General features: G+C 44.3%; 2 protein-coding genes across 6 annotated transcripts in view; one reads left to right on the top strand and one right to left on the bottom strand.

The window, feature by feature from the left end:
• DNAH3 (dynein axonemal heavy chain 3) overlaps positions 1–4,855 on the bottom strand; it is a 176,080-nt gene extending 171,225 nt beyond the window's left edge. The window contains exons 1-2 of the mRNA XM_059154472.1: positions 4,534–4,855; positions 1,040–1,245 (exon numbers count right to left, since the gene is read on the bottom strand). The gene's annotated coding sequence lies outside the window, so the exon portion shown is untranslated. The remainder of the gene's footprint in view (positions 1–1,039; positions 1,246–4,533) is intronic.
• On the top strand, positions 270–22,082 carry LDAF1 (lipid droplet assembly factor 1). Of its 5 annotated transcripts, none has more exons than XM_059154477.1 (5): positions 270–288; positions 7,655–7,854; positions 16,441–16,609; positions 17,627–17,765; positions 21,183–22,082. In XM_059154477.1, exons 2-5 carry the CDS (start codon positions 7,759–7,761, stop codon positions 21,262–21,264), a joined length of 486 nt encoding a protein of 161 aa, XP_059010460.1. In that variant the 5' UTR covers positions 270–288; positions 7,655–7,758; the 3' UTR covers positions 21,265–22,082. The 5 variants fall into 5 exon arrangements, with proteins under 5 accessions (XP_059010460.1, XP_059010456.1, XP_059010459.1 ...); XM_059154473.1 differs by lacking the exon at positions 270–288 and adding an exon at positions 4,993–5,140; XM_059154476.1 differs by lacking the exon at positions 270–288 and adding an exon at positions 5,150–5,167.
• The last annotated feature ends 50 nt before the right edge of the window (positions 22,083–22,132 follow it).

Here is a 22,132-nt window from a genome sequence, read left to right as displayed (position 1 = left end):
GGAAAAACCCTACCAAACAATCCCCTGGCAGCCTGAGCTCTTCTCTCTCCTCTTCTTTGGGCTGTTTTAACACTGGAGGTGCTTGCTTACACCCAGGCTCTGGGGCTGTAACCAGGCTTCAGCGTCTGTTGCTAAGGAAGGAGGGGCCTTAGCTGTGCCCAGATACAAGACGGGGCTTGATTCAGCTGGTGTCTTCCTTTGCTGGAGTCCGGCCTGGCTGGGCAGCAGAAATTGCTGATGACAGAAGGAAAGATGGGAGGGTGTTCAGCAATGATCGGGCATGTAGAGGTGAGTGGCAATAAAAGACTGTGGCTTTGGTGAAGTCTAAAGGCAAACAGTGTGGTGGTTAAAGTCTTGGGCTGGGCAGAGCTAGGTTCAGATCCCACCTTTCCCATGAATTAGCTAAGCTGCTTGAGCAAGTTGTTAATCTCTCTGAAGTGTCCTTTTTAAACAGAAAATGGCAACCATGTGAGTACCCACCTCATAGGGTAGGTTTAAAGGTTAAGGAGATGATGTCTGTAAAACAATTCGCACATAGCAGGGGGATGGCCAACTTGCCCCAGTTTGCCTGGGATTTTCTGGGTTTTAACAGTGTAAGTCCTGCATCGTGGGAAGCCCCTCAACCCTAGGCAAAGTGAGATGGTTTGGTCATCTGATACAGAACGCACTCTATAGATGTTGAGGCTAACGTAATCCTTATTATAAATGCAGAAAAACACATACCTTTGCACAGATATGTACTCACAGGTTACAATATTAGGGGCTGCCCAAACATTCAAAGCACGTGTTCCTTGGTCGCATCCAAAGTTCTCTCAAAACCAGTTTAGACTGGGGCGCCTGGGTGGCTTAGTGGCTTAAGCCTCTGCCTTTGGCTCAGGTCATGATCTCACGGTCCTGGGATTGAGCCCCACATCAGGCTCTCTGCTCAGCGGGGAGCCTGCTTCCCCCTCTCTCTCTGCCTGCCTCTCTGCCTACTTGTGATCTCTCTCTATCAAGTAAATAAATAAAAATCTTTAAAAAAAAAACAGTTTAGACTTACTGAGCTCTCTTGGGGTGCCATGCGTGCATATCTATTATTTCATTTAATTTTTCTCCAGACTCCATGTTGTTCCCATTATGTTTACGAGAAAATCAAAATCGAGCAAGATACAGAACTTTCTCCAGTTGATGCAAGTCCTAAGAAACACCGATCCAAGTCGAAGCCTGTCCTCATGACCCCAGTCCAGTGCTCTTTCCACAAAGGACCTGCCCAGAACACAAACATTTCTGAGATCCTACCCTGAGCCCTGCATAGCACCAAGTACTTCCCTTGCTCCTTTTTCCTACTTCTTCCTCAAAGTTGGGCACTCCATACTTTCAAAATAACCTTGAACTTGCTCATCTCTTGTATTTATAGTCTCTTTCAGCAGGTAAATAGGTAGAGGCGGGCTTTTAGGCAAACAGGCTTGAGCAATGGAATGCAGGCGGGGCCCACAGCGACCCCCTCGCTGTATACAGACAGGCCCCTCAGATGACCCAGAATATCCATAGGCTCTAACTAAACAATGGGCTACTTACAACCAGGCACAGTTACCAAAAAGGGGAGAATTCTGTCTGTCCCCACACTTCCCTCTCCTTCCCCCTTTAAAAACAGTCCCCACCCACTGGCTCCTTGCAGACAGCCTCTCCTCTGCGATCCCCAGCCCACCTAGCCCTCCCTTGCAGTGTATTCAATAACCTGCTATCTCCTTTGTTTTGCTTCAGGTGAATTCTTTCAATGTCTGTGCCATCAGCTTCCACCTGATCATCACCCCATATTTGGGGGCCCCTATCCAATCAGATGCCGTAATATATACAGTTTCATGTAGTATCTGGAATAAATGAATTCGTGACAGGGTTTGAAACTTTGGTTTAGACAGAAATGGGGTTATAACCAGGCCTCCTATACAACGGGGCATGAACCCAATGTCCCACCAAAACCAGCAGCTGTAACTCAACAAAGTGAAATAGTAGAAAGGGACTGGTAGGATGCTAATGAGCCTCATGACCCTGTGGGTGAGTAGGAGACATGTCTGCCTCTGAAAGTCAGTGTACTTTAAGTTAACCTGTGTTCAAAATAGAAAAACAATGATTATGGCTTTTAGGTAGTTGAGCGATATGTATCTGCTGGCACCGTGCTAAGTACTTAATGAGCATCATCTTTCCAAATCTACCCAGTAACCCAGAAAATAAATAAAATTATTATCCCAAGTTTTATAGCGGAAGAAATTGAAGCACAGAGAGGTTAAGTAACCAGCCCATAGTCACTCAGCGAGGTTGGTGGCAAAGTTGGGATTTGAACCTGACTATGGAATCTGCTCCCCAGCTTTAACCAAAAACATACATATGGTCTGAAGAAAGGTAGAAAATAAATAAAATAGCTACTAAGGAGAATGAAAATGCCATGCCCCCCCACTCCAAATCTTGCCTACCTCATCTGTACCAGAATTATCTGACTTAACTTTTTATGTAATGATTCCCTAGAGGGATGCAGGCTTCAAGTCCCTCAATCCCTCAACTCCAAGTACACAGGGTTGCTAGATAAAACACTGGATACCCAGTAAAATTAGAATTTCAGGTAAACAACAAATAGTTTTTTAGTGTGAGTATTCAATATTTGGGACATACCTACATTTGAAAAGTTATCTTCACTTTGAATTGGGTGTCCTGGATTTTTATTTGCTAAATCTGGCAATTTGGAGAGAAGAAGTCAGCTAGAGTCTGGGTTGTCCCTGTCTCTGTGATATTAACAGATTAGGGTCTCAATGTGTTGCTGGGAAATTTTCATACATTTCTTATTCAGAGCCCAGTGCTCCTTTCAGGTCTTTCCTAAGACCTGAAATGGTTGCTTAGTCAGAGTAACCAACCTTTGAAAAGCATAGAAGAGGCTGCATATGGCTTTATTTTATTGACCCATCAGTGGTTGCCAAGTCCTGATGATATGAAGAAAGCTAAGATCCCAGCCATGAGGGACCTCATAATATGGTGGAAAAGGCAGCCAACATAAAAGGAAAAAAGCAAAATCTGGCTGTCCCTGCAATGACAGAGGAGTGCAGTGTTGGGGTAGGGGTGGGGGGGATAGAGGATTCACAAAGACACCTCTAGATGGCACCCTTGAACAAAAATACTCCGGAAGGCCCCAGTTCAGCTTTCGGAAGGAAGCAATGCCTCCCAGGTAAGGACAGTTGTAATGTTTTGTTCTAAAGGGGAAAAAAAAAACCCACAACATTTTCTTAGGTGGGGTACCCATTATACTGCAGAACAAAATGCATGAAGCCACACAATCTGAAACTTAAGAATCTAGGGACATTTGTCTATCCATGTCTTATCTCCACCAGTAGCTCCTCTTTTGCTCACTGTTGTGGGATTAGATGGGATCTCTTAGCTCCTTTTTACTATTATTGTCCTCAAGCTTATTCCTTTATCCACCAGCCTGTTTATTTCTAGAGATATTAGTTGGTAGAAGACTGCACCATTGAATCTTTTTTAATCCCTCCTATACTCCAGGTAGGTACTATGTTCTTTACAGCTATTTTTGCATCCGTCCTCTCTAAAACCCTATGACTATTTCCCAGGCTGCTATGGACACAGGTCACAGAGGAAAGGGAGGTCCACAGAAGTCCCTGGATGAAAAATGCTTGAGAACGATGCAGTAGCAGGCCAATGCTCAGGCAATGCTCAGGTCTGTCATTTTACAGATGAAACCCTGGACCAGAGAGGTAACTTATCCAAGGTCACACAGTAAGAGTCAGCCCTGAGATCAGGGCCCAGGACTGTTGGAACCTCCCTCCCCCAGCCCACAGTCCATACCAGTGTTTTTGTTGTTGTTGTTGTTTGTTTTTGTTTTTAGATTTATTTATTTGAGAGAGAGACAGGGAGGGGCAGGGGGAGAGGAAGAAGCAGAGAAGCAGACCCCCCCCAATCCCCCGCCCCAGCCTCGCCCCAGCCCCGCCACGGCCCTCACTGAGCAGGATGCCAGAAGCGGGGCTCAGTCCCAGAACCCTGGGATTACTACCAGAGCCAAAGGCAGATGCTTAAGCAACTGGGGCACCTAGGTGCCCCTATGGCAGTGGTTCTTAATAGGAAGATTGTGTCCTCACAGGACATTTGGCAATGTTTGGGGACATTTTTGGTTGTCACAACTGGGAGGAAGGGGATGACTCCTGGCATCTAGTGGGTCGAGGCCAGGGATGCTGCTGAACTTTCTACAAAACACAGGGAAGCCCCTTCAATACAAAATTTCCCGGCCCCAAATGTCAATAGCGCTGCCATTGAGAAACCCTGCTCTATGGGACGGATACGAGCCAGGGAACATGTGTCGTCGGGCTCTGACGTGGAGCTGAGGGACTTGGGTTTAGACTTTTTCAATTATTAAAAAAACAACAACAAAACAAACAAACAAACAAACAAAAAAAAAACCACAGAGGAAATAACCTAACCCATCTTTAAGGATCTCGCTGTTTCACGTTATCTGTGTGAGAAGTAATGGCTAAAACCTGCCGGTCAAGGCCATACCTCCTCCTTCGGTGTCCTGGGCTCCAGGAATGCTTCCAAAACAGGTGCCTCAGGTGTAGGTATTTAGGCAGGGGAAGCCCTAAATCGCTGCGCAAACCGGTGCTTCGAGGCCATTCCACCTGTCTCGGCGGTGGCCCGGGCACTCTCACTTCAAGCCAGGAGTGTAGGATGGGCCTCAGTTTCCTCATCTGTAAACTATTCAGGGCCTGTCAGGGTGGCTTCAAAACGCCGAAGAGAGCTCGCTTAGCGGAGCGTGCAGCCCGAGGCCTCGGTGCCCCTCCGCCAGCTCCCCCCAGCCGTGGGCGGGGAGAGCCAAATCCTGCGCGCGGGTAGGAGGTGCCGGCAGCCGAGGGGCGGAGGAAGGGGCGGGGCGGGGGCGGAGGAAGGGGCGGGGCGGGGGCGGAGGAAGAGGCGGGGAAGGGCGGGGGGAGGGGCGGGGAGGGGGCGGAGGAAGGATGCAGTCTGGGCGGGGCAGGAAACAGGCTCCAGCTCCCGCCCTTGCCCACAAGAGTTCCTCCCTTTTCTTCTTCCTCCTAGTCCCCCACCCCCGACTCCCGCCTCACTCCTCTCCGCCTGCAGACCCCGGTCAGCGCGGCCGACAGGACTGGTGAGAGCTCGCAGCTTAGATGCTAGGGTACAGCATGCCCGGGCTGGCTAGACCCCCCTCGCGGGGAGGGGCAAATGGAGGGGCGCCGGGGCGTGGGTTGCGCGGGCAATGGATGTCCTGAGCTGTGGCCCTCAGTTCGCAGTAAAAAGGGAAGTCTTACCCCTTCGAGTCCACAAGACGGGCTAGGCGCGCACACCCTCACACACCCCACTAGATTTGGTAAAAAGGGTTGCCAACCCCATTCCATCCCCGAGACCCTGCCTCTTCTTGGAAAACCTGGAGGAGGAATCTCCCAACCCTGTCCCCAGGATTAATGAAAATAGGTACCCTCTTTCCCACAGGACCCTCTTCTCTACCGAGGGACACCCCCTTCCCCGGTCACTGCAAAGAGGGGGCTCCAAGTAACAAAGGTGGACTCTTCTCCCCAAATTAATGACTCCACTCCGGCATGAACGCCCCTTTCCCAGCCTCCGTGCGCTCTCGTGCGGACCCTCTCTCCACAGCCTCCTTTCCTCTTCACCTCTGCCCCTGGATACCTAGAAGCTGGGCGTCTGGAGGCTCCCCCTCGTGTCTTCGAAGGCTGAGAGACTGGAAGCAGATGGGGAAGGAAGGGCCTGGGTAGGCCTGAACCGCCCAGCATTCCCTTCCCCCAGCAGGAGGTGCACCCCCTCTCCCTTCCAGCTGGAACGCCCTGGGTGGACGTTAGTTAGCCCCGGGAGGGGCGGGATGGCCAGTGATCTCTGGAGTCAGCCTGGAGGGAGCAGAGAAGGCGGGGAACTTGAGGGTTGCCGCCTTGCCTCCAGAGACTTCTCAGTTCCTGTGGAGACCCCTCTGTAGAGTGAGTGACAAGGGGCTCTAGGGTTGGTAGCCAGGTGGTTGCATTTGACAGCTGTGGCATTGGCATTCTACCTAGGTTTGTCCCATCAGACTCCCCAAACCGGTCTGGGTGGCCCTTGGATTCCCTAGGTCTCCGGAGACCTGTAAGGGGAGCTGGGCTTGTATCTGCCTGCAGCAGAGATGAGATTAGGGGAGCTCGGTCCTGGAAACATCCCAAATCCCAAGTTTGTCCCAGCTGTAGCTTCAAAGACAGAATATGGCTGTGGCGGGATCAGTCCCTTCCGGACCAAAGGGTTCTTGGTTGACAAACAGGGTTGTAGCAGAGGCTCTCTAGCTGGGGTAATGAAAATGCACTTTAACCTGCATTCTAGACCCTATAGGTGTTAATAAAGTAACTCCTCCTCCTTAACTCACATAATTGCCATGTTGTATAGTCAACATGGTAAACAGATGTCGGCATCACTCAGTTAAATTTTGGCCACTGTGATAGGATCTTTGAGGCTTTTTTACTATCGGTAGTCAGGAGATCGTTTGTAAGGAAGAGACAGTGTCCGGCCCTACAGCTGTTCTGGGAAATAGAAAATAAGAACAAGGGGCACCTGGGTGGCTCAGTGGGTTAAAGCCTCTGCCTTCAGCTCAGGTCATGATCCCAGGGTCCTGGGATCGAGCCGTCATTCGGCTGTCTGCTCCGCGGAGAGCCTGCTTCCTCCTCTCTGCCTGCTTCCCTGCCTACTTGTGATCTCTGTCTGTCAAATAAATAAATAAAATCTTAAAAAATATATATATATATTTGTTTATATGAAAATCTAACAAGGGTTAGAAAAAAAAGATAATCTTACTGAACAAGTTGGTTTTATAATTGCACGAACTTAGGATAGTCCTGGAAATTAAAGACTGTTGAGTCACAGAGTATGTGTGGCTTGGTCTGCTCTCGAGACACCCCACCCATTAAGAGGAGACTTACAAGTAAATAGAGAATGATTTATGTGGTTGGAAGCCAACCTGTACAGTGTGGGTAGTAAATAAAGAAATTGGCCACCATCACTGTTTAAGAAAGGCTTTCTGGGGAAAAGGCAATGGAACTTGAAATAGTGTATTCAGCTTTCTACTATATTCTTTGCAGCAGTTTGTCAGGCTAAAAAATAAACATAAGTCCCCAGAGATAGTACCATTAACATTTTGGTATTAAATAATCTCTATCTTCTAAGTCTTTTTACTATGGAATGTAAACATAAAATACATATTTTCCTGTAACCATATGGGGAATCTTATAATTTTTTCCCCTTACCTTGAATGTATGTTCATGTCACTAACTAGATGTCCACATTATCATTTTAATAACTATGCTGTACTCCATTTTATGAATTTATCATTATTTAACCAATTTCCTGCTAATGGACAGTTAGCATCTTTCCAGTGTTTTGCTGTTTATACCATACATAGAATTGCACTGCACATCCTTTTTTTATGTTTTGTTATCCCTTTTTGATCATTCCCTTCAGATTCCTGGAAAATAAGTTGTTGGATGAAGGTGTGTGCACTTAGAGATTCTGATAGATATTGCCACGCCACCTTCCTCCTGCACACCTACCATCAATGTGTGAGGATAATGGAAGCTTTTGTTGAACTAGCTGGGTGAATACCACTAATGGTTCAAGATACTTTTTGTTTCACCAGTGACAGCAAGAGACTGGGTGACATGAGTGATTCGACTGTGCCCTGCCCTGGACAGTTTGCTGGTAGAAGAATTAATCCCTAAAGGGACTGGAGTGGATTTCAGGATGGCAAAAGAGGAGCCTCTGAGTACTTCAAAGGACTTGAAGGAGCTGCAGAAGAAGCTATCTTTGTTGGTAGAGTCCATCCAGAATAACTCAAAGGTCAGTTTCCGATCAGGTTCTATAATGAAAAAATCCCCAAATAGCAGCAGCTTAAAGACCCATAGAAGGTTATTTTTCTCTGAAGTAGGAGAAATTTGGAGGTAGGTCAGTAATCTTTGCAATTCACCATCCTGCCCTGGTGTCTAAATTGTGATCTTCAAACTCATTGTCCAAGATGGCTGCTAAAGCATCAGCCATTGTATTCACATTCCAGGCAATAAGGATGGAGGAGGGAAGGGGAGAAAGACTTAAAAGCCACCTCTAATTTAAGATGACTTCCTGGAAGTCACACACACAGCATTTCCAATTCTATCTCATAGACTAAAATTTTGTTGTGTGTCTCCCCTCGCATTAAATGCGGTTCTTTAGCTGGTTAGCGAGGGTGGATCTCAGTCTATGCCACAGATACCAGCCTTGTTTGGTTTTGTTTTGTTGTTAATTTTCCCCTGTTACCCTGAGACTGAGGGTGGCTAAAGCCTACTTTAAAATTTGAGTCCAGTTTTCCGCTAGAAACCCAACATCCAATAGAAGTACGATATGAGCCACATATGTAATTTAAAATTTTCTAGTAGCCCCATTTAAAATGTGAAAAGCAGGTGAAATTAATTTTAATAATGTGTTTTATTTAGCCTAATAGATCTAAATATCATTTCAATATGTAATCCTTAAAAATGTCTAATGAAAAAAAGTTATGGAGATGTTCTTTATTCTTTTTTCGTAGTACATCTTCAAAAATCCAGTGAGTATTTCACACTTAACAGTATATTTCCATTTGAATTAGCCACGTTTCAGGTGTTTAGTAGCCATTCAGTGACAGTGGGGCTTGAGATAGTATATTCTGCTTTCTTGAATTTTATCTTTCTTCTATATGTCATTCAGCATTTCGTCAAGGAAAACAGCTCTCAGAGATAATACTAACATTTTGTTGTATTTCCCTCTAGATATTTTTTTCCTGTACAGAATACCCATAAAATATATAGGTGTTTATAACAAGATGAACTGGTTTGTGAACTGTTTTTTCTATCAGCACGGTTCCCCTTGGGTCTATTTGAAGAGACAGGACTTTGCAGTCTAGAGCAATATACTCCATGGAAATCTTTCCTGAACTCATCCCAAAATGCCTCTGGCCCTGTTTGTGGAGTTAGCAAGCTATTTTTAAATCAGCCAAGCAGCTTTCTAGTCAGCACGCTGAGACTCTTGTTACTAAAAGTTAGCTTAGTAGGAAAGGGCCTCCTGCTCATCTCCTTGTGCATTTGGTTCTCATTAGATGTTTTAGTTATGTTCTCTGAGGTCACCGCAAACAACGGATTAGCAACTGCTGAACAATTTCTCCTAGGGGAACTACAGGATTAGGTTCTGGGCAAATTTCTGGTCACAGCATTTTCATCAGCTGATAAACATATAAACTGTTGTATGTATATTTCTGATTAAAGACAACTTAATTTAGTATATGTTGTTGATTCATCAACATTAAACTCCTGGCCAGTAGCACTCTAGCTCTTGCCTGAACGAAGCTTAGTAACACACACATTTTCTCCTAAGGCAGATCACACCCTTCTTACAGTGAAGAACACTAGACGGTACTTCTGCCATTTTAAATGGTGAAATTACCAACAAAAAATGTAAGATGTGAGAAGAGGTGGTACTAAACTTACCTTGGAAAGGACAGTTGTTTAAAGAGCTGAAATAAGAGCACTGCCTCGTATGACCTTAGCTGGGAACATGTGTGTCAGGTGACTTAAGTTTGCCCATGCTCTGTACATGTTCTTGAAAGCACCACAGATACTGATTTTGGGGCCTCAAATAAATTTTGGTGAGTAGGTGAATTTGCAAATACAGAATCTTCAAGTAATAGGGATTTACGGTAAATTGATTAACCCTGATTGAGGAGTACTATATGCCAAGCACTGTGTTAGACATTTGGCACGTTTTATTTAAATTTATATCCACATTCTGAAGTAGACATTTCAAAGCATGTGACCTCCGCCTTCTTGGCATTTCTTTACTTTTTTGTCGTAGATTCTCAGTTATGGTCATGGGAATAGATTTGGACTGGATAGCTTCCAGGCCAGCTGACTCCCAGAGTGATGGGACAGATTATCAGCTGGCTAAGCCCTGATGTTCTTTGGATAGTCCTAAGGCAGAGCAGTTTCTTTTAAAATTTGTTATTATGTTAATCGTATTAATATGAGTTGTATTAACTCAGTAAATTAATATTGAGGAAAAGGGAAAGCAAATCACCTGTAAACCCATTAGTAACAAATCCACTGATGGTGATTACTATTATTATTGGGCACCTTCAGGATGTAACTTTCATATGTAGTGGTTGTAATTCTGACAGATATAGTCCTGTATTTTTATTTTGCTTGGTATTGCATATTGGTGTTTTTCCATATTGAATCTTAGGTCCTTAGAACAGTTGCTTGGTAATAGAACCTTCCATCAGATTGACAACCATAATTTATTTAAACATCCCCTTGTTTCCACGATATTTAGATGATTTCTTCCCCCAGATAATTTTTAACCTTTCCTCAGAGTTAATAGGCTCTAATTCCAGAAAAGACCAGATGGGCTTCCACACGAAGTGTTTGTGAAACAGCTCCATAATTTATTCTAGGAAGCCTCTGGAATGTCAAGTCTTCATTGACATAGGCTGAGAGAGTCAGAAACCTGCTTGAAATAGCTTAAGCAGATGAATACTGAGACCTGCTGAGACTTTGGAGAAGTGGGAGGCTATCTTAGAACCAAGGGCTGGAACTGAATCAGGGTCTGGCAGGTCACTGGGGTCAGATTTACTCTCAACACCCTCTCTTGGGCCATGTTTCTTCTGGTTGTAACTTTCCTTATGCATCAGCTTCATTCTCCTCCCTCTACAGCTTGGTTTTCTTGCTCTTCCATTCACATGAGCCATTGTGACTGCCCAGGCTGGCACCTTCAACTCCCTTTGTCTCCCTCAGCTCCCAGCTGAAGCCCTCGAAGCTACTTGCTCTGGCAATACCTGATTCTTAGGATCAAGAATCTGTTTTGAGGCACCTGGGTGGCTCATTGGGTTAAAGCCTCTGCCTTTGGCTCAGGTCATGATCCTAGGTCCTGGGATCAAGCCCCACATCAGGCTCTCTGCTCAGCAGGGAGCAGAGGGAGACTTGTGATCTCTGTCTGTCAAATAAATATAATCTTAAAAAACAAAAAAAGAATCTGTTTGACCAAGCCACCTATGGCCAGGGTGGCAGCTGGACTGGGACTTTTCATTACATGGAGGGAAACATGGCTTCATGAGCCTGCCTCTGCTGTGGGAGGGAGCAAGGTTCCAAGAGGAGGGAAGATAAGGAACATGGGGTGGGCAGATGCTTCCTGATGGCATCCCCACCTGTGGCTTACCTATGACTAGTTTTGCTCCCATGCTTGACCCATCCTTCCACAAGGGTTGTTTTTGAATTACATCTCCGGCATCTTTGTGCCAACCCTGAATCACATGCCAGGGGACACCCAAGCTGTGGTCTGGGAGATGTTAACACAGCACCTTGGAGTTGGCATTACCAGTTTTTATTTTTGTTGTTGTTTTTAAGATTTTATTTATTTATTTGAGGTATGGGGAGAGCACAGAGGGAGAGTAAGTGGGAGAAACAGACTCCCCGCTGAGTAGAGAGCCTAATATGGACTCAGTCCCAGCATCCTCAGATCCCAGGATGCCTGAGATAAAGGCAGATGCTTAACTGAGCCACCCAGGCACCATTACCGGGGGTTTTAAATAATCTTGATGCCTTCTTCCTCCTCCTGTCTGGTAGCAAGGGACAGTGGACACTGGTTGTCTTTTGCATTCTGACACCAGGGAATTGACCTGTCTCCTGAGTAGTTCCAGATGGACCCTTCATGTCTTTAAATACTGGCCACATTACTCCTCATGTCAATTTGCCATACTCATGTGAATTTTTAATATAAATTGCCTTTGTCTGACCTGGGCGAATTGCTTAGGTCACTGAATCTCCATCACCTCTTATCGCAAATAAGCAATGCCAGGCTCATTGCTTTGTTGTGAGGATAATCTCAGAAGCTGTTCGAGAAGGCTGTAGCATGTAGCTTGGCACATAATGGTGCTCATCTGTTCCAGCCTGGCATTCCTGAGTTCTTCAGCACAGTAACATACCTGTAAAATCCAGGTTGGATGACCTGTGTCTGCTTCCAGGATAGGGATGGAAAATTGCATTTCATGTTACTGTGTAATAAGCCATCTTCCTTTCCATCCTTCCTTTGTATCCCTCCCTGTTGCCATGAGAATAAGAAGTTAATTGCTACGTTCTAGTTCCCTGGGTTTAAATAATGTTCCTGATTACCTGCTTCTGGGCTTTGAAGGGAGAAATAAATGAGACAATACATTGAAAGAACTTGAAACAGTGCTTGGCCCCTGGGTGTTTAATGAATGTTCTCTATTACTAGATGTGACTGAATCCTGTCCTTCTCTTCTATGACAGACTGGTCTGAGCAGGGAGGGCCTTCCTTCCTGAAGGAAGACAATTTCTACAATTAACTGCATCTTACGTGGTCTCTGCATATCTGAATGACTTTCTATTTTTTGGTTGTAGGGCCCAGACTCATGAGAGGCTAAGAGAAAAATAGATTCCTTGGGATCTGGAAGAATAGATCTGCTTTTCTCCTTTTGGATCCCCGTGCCCAACTGTCCCCAAGTGCTATTGATTTTTCTTTTGTCATTACACTTTCATATTCCCCAGCAGCCTAGATTTCGCCATCAGTATCTCTTCCTGACTTTCCGCAAATTTTTTTTTTTTAAATTTCTTTTCAGTGTAACAGTATTCATTGTTTTTGCACCACACCTAGTGCTCCATGCAATCTGTGCCCTCTCTAATACCCATCACCTGGTTCCCCCAACCTCCCACCCCCCGCCCCTTCAAAACCCTCAGATTGTTTTTCAGAGTCCATAGTCTCTCATGGTTCACCTCCCCTTCCAATTTCCCTCAACTCCTTTCTCCTCTCCATCTCCCCTTGTCCTCCATGCTATTTGTTATGCTCCACACATAAGTGAAATCATATGATAATTGACTCTCTCTGCTTGACTTATTTCACTCCGCATAATCTCTTCCAGTCCCATCCATGTTGCTATAAAAGTTGGGTATTCATCTTTTCTGATGGAGGCATAATACTCCGTAGTGTATATGGACCACATCTTCCTTATCCATTTGTCCTTTGAAGGGCATCTTGGTTCTTTCCACAGTTTGGCGACCGTGGCCATTGCTGCTATAAACATTGGGGTACAGATGGCCCTTCTTTTCACTACATCTGAATCTTTGGGGTAAATACCCAGTAGTGCAACGGCAGGGTCATAGGGAAGCTCTATTTTTAATTTCATGAGGAATCTCCACACTGTTCTCCAAACTGGCTGCACCAACTTGCATACCCACCAACAGTGTAAGAGGGTTCCCCTTTCTCCACATCTTCTCCAACACATGTTGTTTCCTGTCTTGCTAATTTTGGCCATTCTAAGTGTTGTAAGGTGGTATCTCAATGTGGTTTTAATTGGAATCTCCCTGATGGCTAGTGGTGATGAACATTTTTTCATGTGTCTGATAGCCATTTGTATGTCTTCATTGGAGAAGTGTCTGTTCATATCTTCTTCCCACTTTTTGATATGATTGCCTGTTTTGTGTGTGTTGAGTTTGAGGAGTTCTTTATAGATCCTGGATATCAACCTTTTGCCTGTACTGTCATTTGCAAATATCTTTTCCCATTCCATGGGTTACCTCTTTGTTTTGTTGACTGTTTCCTTTGCTGTGCAGAAGCTTTTGATTTTGATGAAGTCCCAAAAGTTGATCTTTGCTTTTGTTTCCTTTGCCTTTGGAGACATATCTTGAAAGAAGTTGCTGTGGCTGATATTGAAGATGTTACTGCCTATGTTCTCCTCTAGGATTCTGATGGATTCCTGTCTCACATTGAGGTCTTTTATCCATTTTGAGTTCATCTTTGTGTACGGTGTAAGAGAATGGTCAAGTTTCATTCTTCTACATATAGCTGTCCAGTTTTCCCAGCACCATTTATTGAAGAGACTATCTTTTTCCACTGTATATTTTTTCCTGTTTTGTCAAAGATTATTTGCCCATAGAGTTGAGGGTCCATATCTGGGCTCTCTATTCTGTTCCACTGGTCTATGTGTCTGTTTTTATGCCAGTACCATGCTCTCTTGGTGATCACAGCTTTGTAGTAAAGCTTGAGATCAGGTAACATGATGCCCCCAGTTTTATTTTTGTTTTTCAACATTTCCTTAGCGATTTGGGGTCTCTTCTGATTCCATACAAGTTTTTGGATTATTCTGTAAATCTTCTTAATTGCCTTTTGCACATGATGGCCATGTTTATATTTCTTAAATTAGTCCTTTGATTATATCGTAATCCTCAAATACCAACAGTTTGCTGCTTATATTTTTCTAGGTAAAGGTTAAGCTTTAGTTAAAACTTAAAAGTTTAAACTTTAGTGCTTTGCAGTGGCAATAATAGGCAACCAGTGTAGGGAATTTAAAAATTTGCTAGTAGTCATATTAAAAAGCATGAAAAGAAAGAAGAAAAATTAAATTTAGCACTATATTTTATATAACCCAGTATATCCAGAATAATATAATTTCAACCTGTAATATAAAAAATTAATGATGAGATAATTTACCTTTTTTTAATATGCTTAGCAGGTCTCAATTGATATACTAAATTTCCATTGAAAATACTCTCTATTGAGATTTCATAAAACTTACTTTCGAAAAATTTATTTGAAACATTCCTAACTTGTGTGAAATGCAACTAAAAATATTCCAGTGACTGAAACATCTGTCAATTTTTAAATATAAATTAAGTTGAAAATCTAGTTCATCAGTCACACTAGCTACACCTCAGGTATGCAGGGGACACATGTGGCTGCTGTGCTGGGGAGTCTGCGTGTAAACTCACAAGCCTGGCCTTTGAGGGTTCCAGCCTCATCTGCTCCCCACTGTGGTTACTGGGTGTCTTGACTATAACGGATCAGAGAGAACCGTTCAGTCTATCATAGGATACCTGGGTGGTTTTATTAAGAATATGTGTGGACTAGAGCCGGAAAGCAATCAATACCTAAGACAGCTCCAGGGACCAGCTCCCCCGCCCTGCACCCCCCATCCCCCTCCCTTCTTCAGCTGCCTTCACAGGAGTCTCACTGGGTTCTGATGATCTGAGCCAGGCATCCCAAGTATAGCCCCTCTGGCTAGAGAAGCTGAATAGCCAAGTCCGCTAGCTTTCCTCAGGTAGGAGTAGCTAGAGGCAGTACAGTCAGTGGACATCATGCCTTTTGTTTACGGCTGGACCGGAAGTGGAATTTGTCATGCCTAGAGATTCTCCTTTTTTTTTTCCCCCTGGAGATTCTCCTAAGGAGGCAATGATGAAGTCCCAAGACCAATGGCAGTGGCTTCTTGGAACGACAGCCTTTTTTAGTTAAGCAGCCTAAGCCCTGCACTTTGATCACCATCAACTTGAACTATAAAACCCTCTTCTAGCTGGCCCCCAGATTCCCAGCATTGGAGTCACTAAGAGGCATCCGTGTTTTGGGTAGTGATACCTGTGATCACTGTAGCTTGAATTTCCTCTTCACTTCAGCTGCAGACCTCTAAAGCCTTAAGGAACGAGACCGGGAAGTTTGTGATGGGGAAAAGTTCTGGAATGATCGAACCTTTTAAGAGAACGGGAACTAACATGTCGGTAGTCAGGAGAGAGACAGAAATGGGCTTAAGAAGAGGGGGGAAGCCCATCCTTGTGGATTTTCTAGGGTCAGCTCTGCATTAAAGCAGCCCTCCTCCTACTGAGCTAGATCCAGAAACTCTTTTGCCTTTTGAAGGAAGATAGCGTGTTCATTACATAAGCTTGCAGGAATCATCAGGCTGTGTGGCCTGACTGCGGTATCCATGTTGACGACGTGAAAGCATTTTTTCCTAACCAGGTGGCAGCCCTTACCAGCATTTGACATTTAGAGTGAAGAGATCCAGCTTCGAATGCCTAGATTTTGCCACTTGGATACTGTGTGACTCTAGGCAAGTCCCATTGCTTCTCAGACTTCCATGTGTGTACAGGTCACCTGGGGATCTCGTTAAAAACCAGCACCTGATGTAGCAGGTCTGGGGCAGGGCTTGAGATGTTGTACTTCTAACAAGCTCCCTGGTGATGCCAAGTAGCTAGGACTTAACCTCTCTGTGCCTCAGTGGCCTTGACGCTGAAAGCTCAGCCGTGGAGCAGGAGATCAACTGTGTGTACATTACACCCACGCACACACATGCTGAGGGTCTCTTGAGACGGTGTGTGTGAAGTGGTAGAGCCATGACCAGGTCTTTCCTCCTTTCACAAGATTTGAGGTTGAGTGGGACCCTCAAACTTGCCACCTGTCTACAGCTGTCTTACGCTGTTGCCGGGGTGACTCATGTCTTGGGAGACTTCTTAGCATTGACTTGTTAGGTTACCGATGAGCCGTCCAACTTCACAACCTCTGGTTCGACTTCCTGCAGCTCAGATGGGGTTCCTGGGGTTCAGACATGGCATTCAGTCCTGGCTCTTTCTCCCCTGCCCGCAGGTGATTGCCTTTATGAAGTCTCCAGTGGGTCAGTACCTGGACAGGCATCCTTTCATGGCCCTCACCGTGCTGGTGTTTGTGGCTATGTCAGCCATTCCTGTTGGGTTCTTCGTGCTCATCGTGGTGCTTACCTCCCTGGCTGCTTTTGTGGGAGTCATTTTACTGGAAGGTATATCCTGTTCATCTCTTCACTGCCTCGGAAAATGTTTCAGTTGGGAGCACAGTATTTATTGGGTACCTGCCACTCTTATCAAATGCTCCTGTTCTTGAAAAGAACAGTGGCCAAGGCAGATTGTCAGTAGTTACAAGATGGACTTTGGTCTCCAGATTAGAATCGTACCTTCTCGGGTGCGATTTTGGACAATTTATTTACCCTCTCTAAACCTCAAAATCTTTATATATAAACTGAGGAAATAATAACACTGATTCAAAGTGTTGTGGTAGGGATTGAAGCTTAAAGCGAAATATTGAAATATTTAGCAGAGCCCGTGGCATAGAGTGACTTGTGCATGAATGGTAACAGAGTCCAATTATTCCATACCTTGTTATTGAACACCTGTTGCATGCCAGGTGTCTTGCTAGGCACTAATGTTCCCCCTCCTCCACCTTTCCTCCTGAGGTCACACTGCCAAGAGTCACCTTCTCCCTTTGTTGCTAAGGTAAAATTACTGAGAAGGCAGATCTAATTGGTTCAGATTGCCTTTTCATATCAGATCCAAATCACAAGACGCTGGCTATAGAGCTGGTTGCCATTGTTCCATTGGTTTCCCAGAGCCAAGAGCACCCAGAGTTGTTTCCTGCTCAGGGGACCATAGATAAGGCAGTTTGCTTCTGAAGGAGAAGGTGGGCATCATCGATTGATGAGTTAAATACAGGCTGTATTTAACTCATATTTCCTCTTTTTTTTTTTTTTTATTTACTTGACACAGAGAGACATCACAAGTAGGCAGAGAAGCAGGCAGAGAGAGAGGAGGGAAGCAGGCTCTCTGCTCGATCCCAGGACCCTGAGATCATGACCTGAGCCGAAGGCAGAGACTTAACCCACTGAGTCACCCAGGCAAATCGGGATTTTTAGGGGAAATATCACTTAAAAAAAAATCTGAGTTAACTGTCGTAAACATAGTGGCCTGGGGCCTGGCAGTTTTGTTTGTTTTAGCTGACTTCTTCTAACTATGCTGTCCTCTAGGACTGGTCATCTCTGTGGGCGGCCTCTCACTACTTTGTGTCCTCTGTGGCTTGAGCTTCGTATCACTCGCCATGTCGGGGACAATCATAGTGTCCTACATTGTGGCCTCCAGCCTTCTCAACTACTGGTTTCCTCCCAGGTAAATATATGTTAATGCAGTAATTTAATCTTTGCCATTTAGGGGATTTTCATAAATACCACCCTGACCCTAGCTGGATGTCTAGAAGTAAAATTGTGAGAGGCCAGTGTTCTATATAGTTCCCTGTATACATCAGACATCAAATGAGAATTGACAATGGAGTTTCAAACAAAATGCTGTCATCATTCACCACACACAAGTAACTCATTTTGTTGTCGTGGCCATGCTATGAAGTAATTGTTACTGATTTTTTTTTTTAAAGATGCCACTAAATTTACAAAACTTCAAAATAAGGCTTTTTTTTTTTTTTTTTTTTTTTTTTTTTTGCGGGGGGCTACAAGAATAATGAGCCATTATTCCACTCACCGTGTGCGTACCTCAGGGTCATACAGGGGGCCGTGCAGCTGCTATTCCCAATGTCCACCTTCATCCTGTTTGCTCTTCAGAATGTGAGTGTCTCACCATACTCGTGGTGACGGTTGGATGGTACGGATCTTATTCCTACATTATGGCCCCTAATGCCAGCTACACCTCATCTGGAGCCTCCGCTAAAGGAACAGTCACTCTTTTAATGCTGGAGGGAAAACCAGCTGTGTTGGAATTACTGTATGACAGTATTTTTGTCTGTAATGGGCTGCCCTCCTAAGGGATTTTCAGAGATGATTTTTTTTTTTTTTTAATGCTTGATTTTTATCTTTTTCTCTTTGTTGGATTTAGGATCTCGGTCTCAAGTGGGATGTAACTCCATTGTGCTTCCTTTAAGCTCTTGCTTAATTGATGACAGTGGCTAATACCCATCAAGTACTTGCTCTGTGCCAGGGACTCTGTTATGCACTTTCCAGGCCCTATCAGCTCACGGAATCCTCACAACCACCCTGTGAGGGGGGTACTAGCTTCATCCTATGGTGAGGGAAATGAAGCCAAGTCCCAAAGCAAAGTGTGGTAGAGAAGGGACTTAATGCAGGTCAGTTGACTCCAAAGCCTCTTCTTAACCAAGATTCCAAGTGACTAGGCATCAGCAGACAATTTCTGTAAGGGGCTGGAGGATAAATATTTTAGGTTTTGTAGGCCATGTGGTCCATATTGTAGCTCTTCAACTCTGCTGCTGCAGCCAAAAAGCAACAGAGACAATAAGAAAACAAGTGAGCATGACTTTGTTCGAATAAAGCTTTATTTACAAGAACAGGCAGCAAACTGCATTTGCCCCAAGGAATTTGCCAACCCTTGCTCTAAAAGAACCGATATCCTGAATTTTGCTTTTCTGTAGAGTAGCCCTTGAACTTTTTACCAAAATGTTATCCTGTGGTTACTCAGGTTAGAAAATAAAATGTGAGGTGGGTATAATTTAAAAATAGCTGAGGGCTGGTTGTCATAGGATTGCCTGGTTGATATCCCTGGAATTACATCCAACTTCTTAAAAATTGTTTGTTTGGTTTTTTTTTTTTAAGATTTTATTTATTTGAGAGAGGGAGAGAGGGATCGAGAGAATGAGTAGAGGGACAGAAGGAGAAGCAGACTCCCCGTAGAGCAAGGAGCCCGATGCGGGACTCGATCCCAGGATCCCGAGATCATGACCTGGGCTGAAGGCAGACCCTTAACCTCCTGAGCCACCCAGGCACTCCCCCTTCCTAAAAATTGTTTTGATCACTGTCAGTCTTAAAGGAGTTAAAAGAAGAAATATGGGCTTAAATTTGGCTTATCAAAGCTGATGCTTCTGAGCCAAAATCTCTCCCTGCCTCTCAACCCGGCTCTGCTCTACCACAGGTGTACCAAAATCTGCATACCACCTGTTTCTCCATGGAGAGGGGAAAAAGATTTCCAAGATTTGTCCTTGAGCTCCTTATGCTCCCCTCCTCCTCCCAACCAAGGCACCTGGACCCACTGTTTTCACCGGGCAGTGGTTCTCAAGCGTTTTGTTCCTGGACACATTTTGCTTCTTAAAATTACTGAGTCTTAAGGTTTTGTTCATGTGGTTTTAAACGTATCAGTAATTACTATAGTAGAAATTAACAACAAATTTGAAAAATACTTATGTAAAGAGGGACAGTATTACCTGTTGATATAAAAAAACATCTTTATGAAAAGTAACTAGAGGTGCCTGGGTGGCTCAGTCAGTTAAGTGGCTGCCTTCAGCTCAGGTTATGATCCCAGGGTCGTGGGATCAAGACCCGCATTGGTCTCCCTGCTCAGTGGAGAGCCTGCTTCTCCCTCTCCCTCTGCCTACAGCTCAGCCTACTTGTGCTCCCTCTCCCTCTGTCAAATAAATAAATAAAATCTTTAAAAGAAAAAAAAAAGAACTATATTTTCCAATACAAAATGAAATGAGTGAGTGGCATTGTTTTACATTTCACAAATATTTTTTTTTTTTTTAAGATTTTATTCCTTTATTTGAGAGAGAGAGAGAGAGAGAGAGAGAGGAAAAAGTACACATAAGCCTGGATGCTGGAGGGACAGAGGGAGAGGGAGAAGCTGACTCCCCACTGAGCAGGGATCCTGACTCAGGTCTCAATCCCAGAACCCTGGGATCATGACACAAGCTGAAGGCAGACACTTAACCGAGTGAACCACTCAGGCACCCCTGTATCTCACAAATACCTTTAAGGTCTGCCTTAGTAGACATCAGCTGGGTTTTGAAGACCCAGCCTCACAAGGGTATGGGTGGCAAAGGGCAGAAAAGCTTTTTCAGAAAACTGTGGATGTTCTTTAATAGTACACCAGAAACTCAATAAGTTGTCGTTTCTTTAAGGTTAATTGAAATGTGACCTTTTTGTACTTTGTTGCATTAACATATCCCGGTCTGTCTTATACTTTTTTTTTTTTAATTAATTTTTTATTTTTTATAAACATGTATTTTTATCCCCAGGGGTACAGGTCTGTGAATCACCAGGTTTACACACTTCACAGCACTCAGCAATTGCACTATTGGGTATTTACCCTAAAGATACAAACGTAGTGATCCAAAGGGGCACATGCACCCGAATGTTTATAGCAGCAATGTCCACAATAGCCAAACTATGGAAAGAACCTAGATGTCCATCAACAGATGAATGGATCAAGAAGATGTGGTATATATACACAATGGAATACTATGCAGCCATCAAAAGAAATGAAATATGTCTTATACTTTTTAAAGATCTTTTACCATACATGTTTTTGTAACTTCATGCTCTGCTCATTTGCAATACCCAAATTAGAATAGGGGGAAGGGGCCAGAACCCCTAGCCCTAACCCAGTCACTTTAACCTCTTATGCCCTCAGTTTCCTCATCTCTAAAATAGGTGTAGCCTTAAATCTGGTGTGGTTGCAAGAAGCAGATAAACCAACAAAGAATGTCATATATTCAGCGTTGTGCACTCTGCACAGTAAAGCTCTTGAAAGAGGCCCTAGAGCTAACCATTTCTTCTTGTTACCAAACAGACCTGTGACACAACAGAACTCCAGTGGCGACTGTCAGCTGGCTATGAAGTCCGCAGACTTAGAGGGGTTCTACCAGGAATGACCGGCCCAGCGGAGCCAGAGCTTTTCCCAAGCACCTCTCGAAGGCTGTGGATCCTACTCAGCCCTTGGGATTATGAGTCAGAAGGGGGTTAGGTGGTCAAGCACTACTTGGAAGTGTCCTCTAGCTTTTTCATGTATTCATAGGATCCCACAGGGACCAGTTTGGGGCTCTTGTTGCTCTTGCAGGAGTCCTGTGGTTCTGTTGGTGGGCCCACCTTCCCAGGAGACTTAGCAGAGACTGGCTGTGGCTCTGCACTTCCTGGCCTGTGACCCACCCTCCTTAGTATGCAGACTTGACCTTGGCCCAGTCCTGAGCCTCTACAGCCTGGCAGCTCCATCCCAAAGACTCAGACCTTGTGGCTGAGGGCCCAGTTTGGGGCAACTGTGGATTTTTTTTTTCTTTTTTCTTTTTTCTTTCTTTCTTTTAGAAATGAGAGAAGCTGTTTATATCTTCACTTATTTGAAACATGGTGGGGACAGAGCAGAACAGAGCAAGCTCTTCTGCCTTATTAGCATTTTATCAGAGAAACCAGCACATTTGGCAATAATGGCTCCTCAGACAAAGTTGGAAAAGTTAACTATATGGCCAAGGGCACTTTTGAAAAAATCTAAAAATATGTGGAGTACTGTTAAGTGCCATTACTCTTTAAAATACTTGCACTTGATACGTTTGTATTGTCTCGAAGAACATGGCTTGTTAAGCCATTTCTGTAAAAAATCCTATGAAAATGCTTAAGGACTAAACAAGTTTTTAAAGTCCTGTGGGATTTCTCCTTCAGTGGTCTGCTGTGGCATTTTATTAAATATTTATTTGGATGAGCTTTTTTTATTTACTCTTTCTTTCACCCCCTAGACATCAGATCGCCTTA

This window comes from Mustela lutreola, chromosome 17 (assembly GCF_030435805.1).
Source record: "Mustela lutreola isolate mMusLut2 chromosome 17, mMusLut2.pri, whole genome shotgun sequence".
In the NCBI taxonomy this organism is placed as follows: Eukaryota; Metazoa; Chordata; class Mammalia; order Carnivora; family Mustelidae; genus Mustela; species Mustela lutreola.
Note: the sequence above shows the minus strand (reverse complement) of the source record. Positions and strands in the feature narration are given on the sequence as shown.